The sequence below is a fragment of the Crocuta crocuta genome, unplaced genomic scaffold (assembly GCF_008692635.1).
Source record: "Crocuta crocuta isolate KB4526 unplaced genomic scaffold, BGI_CrCroc_1.0 scaffold334, whole genome shotgun sequence".
Lineage (NCBI taxonomy): Eukaryota > Metazoa > Chordata > Mammalia > Carnivora > Hyaenidae > Crocuta > Crocuta crocuta.
Genome location: NW_027533260.1, coordinates 2,267,472 through 2,277,027, shown reverse-complemented (window position 1 = coordinate 2,277,027; position 9,556 = coordinate 2,267,472). Strand labels below are relative to the sequence as shown.

The window sequence follows — 9,556 nt, the reverse complement described above, 5'->3', positions numbered from 1 at the left end:
CGAGCCGTTCGAGAGGTTCGAGACAGGGATATCCCACTGGCCCAGCAGCTACTCCAATACCATGCAGTCCAGGCATACACCCAGGAGGAGGCGCTGGCAGGCTGGGAGCCCATGGGTAAGAAGCAGGAGTCCTGGTCCCCAGCCCCTTCCTCCCTCACCGACCAGCAGTGCCTGTCCCGATTCCCTGATTTACTTTTACAGGAGTGATTGGTCTCATCTTGTCCCCCATGTTCTCCTTCCTTGAGATGATGTGGAGGATCTGCCCTGCCCTGGCAGTGGGTAAGTGATGGGCCGGGTCTGACGCAGGAGGGGGCCGGGGACCTTGACTCCTGAGTCTGATGGAGGAGGGGGCCGGGACTCATGGGTCTAAGGGAAGAGGGGGCTGGGGGCCTTGACCCCTGGGTCTGAGGCAGGAGGGGGCTGGGGGGCTTGGACCCCTGAGTCTGAGGGAGGAGGGGCCTGGGGCTGGGACTCCAGGGTCTTTGAGCTGCCCGCCTCTCCCAGGCTGTACTGTGGTGGTGCTGGTGCCCACAGCCTCCCCGACACCCCTCCTCGTGGCCCAGCTGGCGGGGGAACTAGGCTCCTTCCCAGGAATCCTCAATGTGATCAGCGGCCCTGCCTCCCTGGGCCCCATCCTGGCCTCCCAGCCCGGAGTCCAGAAGGTGACCTTCTGTGGAGCCGTGGAGGTATCTTCGGGGTTAGGAGTGGGACACCGCGCGGGGCGGGGAGCCCAGAAGGTTCCTCCCTCAGCTGAGTCCCGCGGGGGTCCTGCAGGAAGGACGTGCCCTTCGGCGGACCCTGGCGGGCCAAGGTGCCGAGCTGGGCCTGGCGCTGGGGGCCGAGTCGCTGGTGGTGCTGACGGAGGCGGCGGATGTGGACTCGGCCGTGGAGGGCGTCGTGGATGCCGCCTGGTCCGACCGCAGCGCGGTGAGGCCCGCGCACTCGTGTGCCCCCGAGTCCTGGGGATCGTGCGTGTCCGTCTCCAGCCCTCCGGGCCTCGAGTCTCCATTGATGATACTTCTCAGTGTTTCGTGTCTCAGATTCTCTCTCTGCACCACCGCGTGGGCGTGGCTCCCGCGCCCCGGGTTTCTGCGTTTCCACGTCCCGGGTCTCCGGTTTTTGCAAGGGACTCATGTCTCTTGTTCTTTAAGATTCTCTTCATTTTTCTGAGTATCCGTGTCCCCAGTGTTCCAAGCTCTGTCTTCACTCTGAATCGCCAACTTCTGTAGCTTCGCTTCCCACCGGGGTTTGGGGCCTCGGTGAGTCTGTGACCCCAGCCACTCCCCTTAACCCTCCTCTGCTCTGTGTCTCCCTGCCCCAAGTCTCCGCCCTCCATGGGGGCACGTCCCCCCAGTGGGAGCCCCGACTTTGCCTGCCCTGACGTCCCTTTTCCTCACAGGGGGGACTCAGGCTCCTCATCCAGGAGTCCATGTGGGACGAGGCGATGAGGCGGCTCCAGGAGCGGATGACGCGGCTTCGGGTCGGTAGAGGGTTGGACGCGGCCGTGGACATGGGGGCTCGAGGCGCAGCCTCATGTGACGTGGCCTGCCGCTACGTGCGCGACGCCATGTGTCAGGGCGCAAAGGTGAGCAAGGCGCACAGACCCCGGGTGCCAGGGGAGGAGGGACCTGGAGACCCAACTCCCAGGGCTGAGGGAGGAGGGGTGGGGGCCCGTGCTCCCGGGTCTGAGGGAGGAGGGGCCCGGGGCCCAGGCTTCAGGGTCTGAGGGAGGAGGGACCTGGAGACCCAACTCCCGGGTCTGAGGGAGGAGGGCTGGGGGCCCGGGCTCCCGGGTCNCGAACTTGTAGATCTTTTCTTTCCCCTCAGGTGTTCCAGGCTGGCGATGTTCCCAAAGTCAGTCCATTCTTCCCCCCAACTCTGGTCTCTGACCTGCCTCCAGCTTCCCCATGTACCCAGGCAGAGGTGAGCCCTTCAGGGCCTCGGAGACCCTGTTCCGTCCGGCCATCTGCTGCCACACGTGGGCAGCAGCGCCACACCTGCAGAGGCCCCTGGGGTGACCCTGTGGTCCGGGTCTGGGGGCTGCTGACTGTTGTAGGCCGGTCCCCGACTGGGGGCGGGGGTGGGGGATGGGCTGGCCAGCCCACCTGAGCTCCGCCGTCACCCCTTCCAGGTGCCCTGGCCTGTGGTCGTGGCCTCCCCGTTCCGCACAGCTAAGGAGGCCCTGGCCGTGGCCAACGGGACGCCCCGAGGAGGCAGTGCCAGCGTGTGGAGCGAGAGACTGGGGCAGGCCTTGGAGCTGGGCTACGGGTCAGTGGGCACCTGCTGGGGCACAGAAGGCAGTCTATTGGGGGGCGAGGGGGGGGCCGGTAGGCTCAAGCCTCTGTTCTTTCTCTCGGTCTCTGGGTCTCTGGGTCTCTCCCCACCCTGCCCCTCTGACCCCTTCCCCCCTGCAACTTTCTGTTCTCCGTGCTGACGTCCTCCTCTCCCCCCAACAGGCTCCGGGTGGGCACGGTCTGGATCAATGCCCATGGCCTTGGGAGCGCGGAAGTGCCCACAGGCGGCTGCAAGGAGAGCGGGTCTTCCTGGCACGGGGGCCCGGATGTGAGTACCCTCCCTCCTCCTGCCGCCCGTCGGCACCCCCTTCAACCGCCCAGCGCCAGCCCTGCGTCCTTGTGACCCTGTTCCCCTCTCGCAGGGGCTGTATGAGTATCTGCAGCCCTCGGGGACCCCTGCCCGGCTGCCTCGCCTTTCTGAGAGCCTGAACTATGACACCTTTGGCCTTGTGGTCACCCCGGCCCTACCATCTGGGCCTGAAGTAGGACCCAGGTGAGCGGTTCCGGGGGTGGGGCTGCAACTCCCAGAATCCCTGGGGGCACGGAAGGGGCGGGGAAGGGAAGTTGTGGCAGGCTCCCCATGGCCTGGAGGAGGGGTTCACTGGAGCCACCTTCAGGGGGGTCCCCGAGTCCTGCCCAGAATTGCGTTCTCAGTCTTGTGGCTTCACACCCACCCCCTCACCCCGTGCCTGATGGGAGCCTCAGTTCTGCTAAATGAAGGCGTGCCCTCCCAGAGGTTCAGCGGGCAGAGCATGGGGTCCGAGTAGACCTCACCCACCCACCCACCGCCGCCCCCTCACCCCACTCCAGCCCAGCGGCCCCCTTTGGGCTCTTCATCGGGGGCCGTTTCCAAGCTCCCGGGGCCCGCAGCTCCAGACCCGTCCAGGACTCGCAAGGCGGCCTCCATGGCTATGTGGCCGAGGGCGGAGCCAAGGATATCCGAGGTGCCGTGGAGGCCGCTCACCAGGCCGCCCCCAGGTAAGGGGGGTCCCGTGGGAAAGCCCAGAGCTCGCGGAGCATGAGAGGAGGGTAGTCTGAGACCCCCAAGAGCTGGGGGGTCCTGAGTCCGAGCTCCCAAAGCTGACAGGATCTGGGTCACACCCCTCCCCGTGCAGACGGGCCGTGGGGTCTGGAGCCCCGTGGTGGGGGCTGCGGACAGAGTGGGGGCACCTGGGAAGGACCAGGAGCAGGAAGCCTCCCACACCCTGCCCCGCGCCCCCACAGCTGGGTGAGCCAGCCACCGGCGGCCCGGGCGGCCGTGCTGTGGGCCCTGGCAGCTGCCCTGGAGCGCCGGGAGCCTGCCCTCGCCTCGAGGCTGGAGAGGCACGGAGTGGAGGTCAAGGCCGCCAAGGTGGAGGTGGAGCTGAGCGTGCGGCGGCTTCGGGCCTGGGGGGCCCGCGCGCAGGCCCAAGGCCACGTCTTGCAGGTGAGAGGGTTCTGGGGGCTGACAGACGGGGGGGCAATCTGCACTAGAGGTTAGAGCAAGGACTTTGGGGTGAGCCCAGCTGCGCAGCCTCCCAGCTACACGATCACCGGCAAGTGGCCTTCCCTCTCTGCACCTCGATTTCCTCATCAGTGTGATGGGCATATGGTCTGCATCATAGAGTAGCACCTCAGATGGTTGTTAGGAACCCATTTCTGGACCGGAAAATCAATTTGGTGATTGATTTTTTTTTTTTTTTTGGAAAGAGAGAGAGCAGGGGATGGGGCAGAGAGAGAGAGAGAGAGAGAGAGAATCTGAAGCGGGCTACACGCTCAGCACAGAGCCCAACACAGGGCTCGATCCCCCGACCCTGGGATCANGCAGAGAGAGAGAGAGAGAGAGAGAGAATCTGAAGCGGGCTACACGCTCAGCACAGAGCCCAACACGGCTCGATCCCCCGACCCTGGGATCGTGACCTGAACTGAAGTCAAAAGTCAGATGCTCAACTGACTGAGCCACCCAGGTGCCCCACCATGACTTTTTTTTTTTTTAACAGAACAGAACAGGAAATATAGAGCCCCTTGCACAGAGTGTTGCTTGGTGTGACTTTGGTTTCGTTTGTATACACAACAGGCAACTAAATACAGATTCTGGGTTGATATGAAACATACAGTGTGTCTGTGAAGACAGGTTGAGGAGGGGCGCCTGGGTGGCCTTGCTGGTTGAGCCTCCAGCATGGGCTCAGGTCATGATCTCACAGTTCTGAGTTCAAGCCCCACATCAGGCTCTCTGCTGTCAGTGCAGAGCCTGCTTGGAATTCTCTGTCCCCACCCAGTCCCCCTCTACCTCTCTCTCTCTCTCAAAAATAAATTAAAAAAACAAAACAAAAAGAGTCAGACGCTTAACCAACTGAGCCATCCAGGCGCCCAGAGCATATGACTCTTTGATCTTGGGGTAGTGGGTTCAAGGCCCACATTGGGCATAGAGTTTACTTTAAAAAAAAAAAAAAAGGAGAAGAAGAAGGATACTGGAAAGATAGCAAGTCATTGGACCTGGGTCTCCCTCTGGTGCCCTGTAAACAATACGCAACCGTATGGACCTTACAGAGTTGTTGTAAAGACTAAGTGAATTAAACGCTCACAGCCAGACAGGGCAAGGGCTCCAAACATGTTTGCTTATGGAGAGGGGACAAGCACACAAAAAGGTGGCCATCGTTATCGGTCACTGGAGAAGCACAAATCCAGACCGCGAGGAGATATCATTATGCACTTAGCAGAATGGCTGCGGATCAAAAGGATGATCGTACCAAGTGCTGGTGAGGATGTTGGGGGGGGGACCCCGGAACTCGTGCACTTTTCTGGGAGGAACCATTTTGGAAAACAGTGTGGGGGTTTCTTAAAAGTTGAAATCTATTCTTAACATATGAGGCGGCAGTGATTCCTAAGGTTTTTTTAACCTCGACAAATTAAAGATTCTTTTATTTTTTTTTTTTAACATTTATTCATTTTTGAGAGACAGAATGTGAGTGAGGGAGGGGCAGAGAGAGAGGGAGACATAGAATCCGAGGCAGGCTCCAGGCTCTGAGCTGTCAGCACAGAGCCCAACGTAGAGCTCGAACTCATGAACCGTGAGAACCTGAGCCGAAGTGGGACACTTAATGGACTGAGCCCCCCAGGGAGCCCCAATTCCTATGTTTCAATACAAGACAAATGAAGCTGGTATCCATATAAGGGACTTACACCCCAAATATTGTAGCAGTATCATTCATGGCAACTAAAAACTGNAGGCTCCAGGCTCTGAGGTAGTTGTCAGCACAGAGCCTGACGCGAGGCTCGAACCCACGAACCAGGAGATCGTGAACTGAGTCGGACGCTTAACCGACTGAGCCACCCAGGCACCAACTCTTGATCTCAGAGGTCGTGAGTTTGAACCCCACGTTGGACATAGAGCTGACTTAAAAAATAATTAATTAGGGGCGCCTGGGTGGCTCAGTTGGTTGAGCATCCAACTTCGGCTCAGGTCATGATCTCCCAGTTCGTGGGTTTGAGCCCTGCGTCCGGCTCTGTGCTGACAGCTCGGAGCCTGGAGCCTCCTAAGGATTCTGTGTCTCCCTCTCTCTGTGCCCCTCCCCCACTCACGCTCTGTCTCTCTGTCCTTCAAAAATAAATTAAAACTTAAAAAATTTTTTAAATAATTAAATAAATAAAAATAGGGAGCAACCCCAATCTCCCTGGATTGGTTAATAAATAAACAAAGTGTGGTAGGTCCCTACAATGGAATCCTATAGCATTCAGGAGCAAACATGCTACACTGTGGGTGAATCTCAAAGTTACGACGCTAAGTGAAAGAAGCCAGATTGAGAAAAAAAAAAAAATAGTACAGGCTCTATAATTGCATATCTAGAAAATTCTAGAAAATACAAATTATATGGGTGCCTGGGTGATTCAGTCAGTTAAGCATCTGACTCTTAGTTTCGGCTCAGGTCATAATCTCGCAGTTTCATGAGTTCAAGCCCCACGTCGGGCTCTACGCTGGTGGCATGGTGCCTGATTGGGATTCTCTCCCTCTCTCTCTCTGCCCCTCTCCCACTCCCACTCTCTCACAAAATAAATCAGTTTTTTAAAAAAATACTATAGTTAGAGGAAGTGGATCAGTGGTTAAGGACAGAGAGGGTTCAAATGGAGGCAGGAGGGAAAGATCACTAAGGGCCACAAGGAGATTTGAAAGATGAAGTTCATTACCTTGATTATGGTGCTGGTTTTATGAGTACATACGAATCTCAGAACTTACCAACTTGGGGCACCTGGCTAGCTCGGTCATTAGAGCATGCGACTCTTGATCTCAGGGTCATAAGTTCAAGCCCACGTTGGGCATAGAACTTAATTTAAAAAAGGAAAAAATTATCAAATTGCACCCTTTAAAAATGGATGCAGTTTAGTGATTGTCAATTATACTCAATGAAATTTTTTTTAATCACACACACACACACAGAAACAAACCATGGGCCAGGTTCCAAGCCCTCTACACACATTGACTTTTTTCATTTTAGCAATAAATATCTGAGATCAGCACTATTAGCCTCATTTGATAGATGGAAAACTGAGGCCCAGAGAGGTTAAGTAACTCCCCAAAGGTGACACAGCTGGTAAGCAGCAGAGCTGGGACTTGAACCCAGCTGTCTGGCTCGAGTCTGCTCTGAACCATCACCTGGTTAATTATTATTGGAGTTGTTATAGGGAAGCACAGTTAGGTAGAGGAGGAAAGGGGCAGACGATGAGGCTCTTCAACCCAGCCCTTGACCTCCGGCCTGGCCCTGCAGGTGGCCGAGCTGAGAGGCCCCGTGCTCCGGCTGCGGGAGCCTCTGGGCGTGCTGGCTATTGTGTGCCCTGATGAGTGGCCCCTGCTGGCCTTCGTGTCCCTGCTGGCCGCCGCCCTGGCCCATGGCAACACCGTGGTCTTGGTGCCGAGCGGGGCCTGTCCCATCCCTGCCTTGGACATCTGCCAGGTACGTAGCCTGCCTTCCTGCCTCGCCTCCCAGCAGCCCCTAGGGCAGCAGCAAGATGGAAGGTGTCCCGAAGCCCGCACTAGCCCCACCCCCTTGTGACCATGGCAACCCCAGTCCCTCCTCCCCGCCACCACCAATCTAAGCCGCCCTGCTCAGGGACCCAGTGACCATTCTGTCCAGGCCCCGAGCTCCCCCCCCCCCGCCCCAGCCGTGGTCCCGTGAGCTCTCCCCGGAAGCTCGCTCCTCACCCGGCTATTGCCTTCGGGGTCTCTGACTCCCTTCCCTCCGACCCTCTCTCCCACCCCCTAGGATATGGCTGCCTTGTTGCCAGCAGGCCTGGTGAATGTGGTGACCGGAGACCGGGACCACCTGACGCGCTGCCTGGCCTTGCACCAGGACGTCCAGGCCCTGTGGTATTTCGGATCTGCCCAGGTACCCTTTATTTTGCCATCTCGCCAGCGTCCTAGACCTCACCAACAGGCTCCTCTTTTTCTGGTAACCTGGCAGTGCCCCCCTTAGAACTCGTTGCCAAGGAGGAGAAACTCCTTGGCAACCGGGTCCTGAGATCCCGCCTTTCCGAGCACTGGTTGCTAAGGGAGAGGATCTCCTTAGCATAGCAACAAGGGCCTGAGATCCTGCCCAGCCCAAAGGCCCAATCTCATTGGATGACCCGTTGCTAAGGACCACGCCCTAGTAACAGAATCAGAAGCCCCCAGTGTTCCACCCTCAGACCTGGAGGTGACGGAGGGGAACCCCTTGTCATTAAGAGACCCAGTCCTCATTTCTGTGAATGTGGGCTGTTAATGGGGAGGAAATTCCCCAGCCGCAAAGGTCAGGTTGTCTCCCACAGGGTCTGCCTGCTACAGGCTGAGCATTGTGGCAGCAGAGCCTAGGGCAAGCCTTCTGGCCCCTCCGCAAAGGTCAATGTTGTCTCCCTCAGCATCTGGAAGGTCGGCCTGCTACAGGCTGAGCATTGTAGTAACAGAGCCTAGGCCAAGCCTTGGGGGCCCCTCCCAGTAATCATGCCGGTTGCCAAGGAAGCAGCTGCTTGGCAACCAAGCTGGTGGGAGTGCTGATCCCCCTTTTCTGTGCCAGGGCTCCCAGTTTGTGGAGTGGGCCTCAGCAGGAAACCTGAAGCCGGTGTGGGTGAACAGGGGGCACCCTCGGGCCTGGGAGCAGGAGGCCCAGGGAGCAGGCCCAGAGCTGGGGCTGCGGGCAGCACGGACCAAGGCCCTGTGGCTGCCGATGGGCGACTGATGCCTGAGTGTCCCCCCACACACACACTCCGTCTTGGACAGAGGTGAGATGGACCCCTACAGACACCAGAAGCCTGGAACCTTCTTTTACATGGCCTCCAATAAACTCTGACCAACCTTGGCTGTGCCTCTCTGGGAAGGAAGTGGGGGAGTAGCGACTTCTGTTCTATTTGAGGCCTTTTGAATCCCGAGACTCAGCAGCCGGGTGGCCTGGCTCCAGTACAACACAGTATTTGTGAAACAGATAAAGGGAACTCTGAGAAGCCCCGGGCAGGCCCTCAGGGCCTCTTGTTTCCCCCTTGGTCTTCTCCATCCTTCAGCCTTTGCTCTTTGGCTCTCCCAGCCTCTGCATTGTTTCAGGACCCATAGTGCTTAGGTTCACAGTACAGCACAGGGGCTCTCCTGAATCCGGTCAAAATCCTGCTGTTACTTTCGCCAATTCCCCTGGTGTAAATGCTCCCACCACGTCAGATTCAAGCTCCTGATGACTGAACAACAGACTAACAGAATGCCTAAATTTAAAAAAAGTGTTTAATGGTTATTTTTGAGAGAGAGAGAGACAGAGCACGAGTGGGGAAGGGGCTGAGAGAGAGGGAGACCCAGAATCCGAAGCAGGCTCCAGGCTCTGAGCTGTCAGCACAGAGCCTGATGCGGGGCTCAAACCCACGAACCGTGAGATCAAGCCCTGAGCCGGAAGTCGGACACTCAACTGACTGAGCCGCCCAGGTGCTCCCAGAATTCCTAAATTTTTAACAGTCTGTTGCCATGAGCCAATCTAACAGTGGCATCACTGTTTTAGAGTTCTTTTTTTTTTTTTTAAGGTTTTATTTTTAAGTAATTTCTGTACCCAATGAGGGGCTCAAACTTACAACCCGGAGATCCAGAGTCACATGTTCTGCCAACTGAGCCAGCCAGGCACTCCTGGAATTCTTTTTGATGCAAGCCACTCATGCTAGCTTACAATGAAGGAATTTTCTAGAAGGCTGCAGAGACATCTTATAGAAAATAGGGCAAGACGTGCATCTGAGGTGCCCCAGGTCTTGAGAACCCAGATGGAGGCAGGGACCAGGGCTGGTGC

The 9,556-nt window shown here is 57.5% G+C and overlaps 1 protein-coding gene across 1 annotated transcript in view; it reads left to right on the top strand.

The window, feature by feature from the left end:
• ALDH16A1 (aldehyde dehydrogenase 16 family member A1) overlaps positions 1-8,599 on the top strand; it is a 15,023-nt gene extending 6,424 nt beyond the window's left edge. Inside the window, exons 5-18 of the mRNA XM_077747148.1 lie at positions 5-115; positions 202-279; positions 505-686; positions 775-927; positions 1,400-1,585; positions 1,828-1,923; positions 2,132-2,268; positions 2,457-2,562; positions 2,657-2,787; positions 3,105-3,272; positions 3,519-3,720; positions 7,037-7,222; positions 7,532-7,654; positions 8,318-8,599. Coding sequence (XP_077603274.1) covers positions 5-115; positions 202-279; positions 505-686; positions 775-927; positions 1,400-1,585; positions 1,828-1,923; positions 2,132-2,268; positions 2,457-2,562; positions 2,657-2,787; positions 3,105-3,272; positions 3,519-3,720; positions 7,037-7,222; positions 7,532-7,654; positions 8,318-8,479 — 2,021 coding nt within the window. The 3' untranslated portion in view covers positions 8,480-8,599. The remainder of the gene's footprint in view (positions 1-4; positions 116-201; positions 280-504; positions 687-774; positions 928-1,399; positions 1,586-1,827; positions 1,924-2,131; positions 2,269-2,456; positions 2,563-2,656; positions 2,788-3,104; positions 3,273-3,518; positions 3,721-7,036; positions 7,223-7,531; positions 7,655-8,317) is intronic.
• Positions 8,600-9,556: the final 957 nt, after the last annotated feature.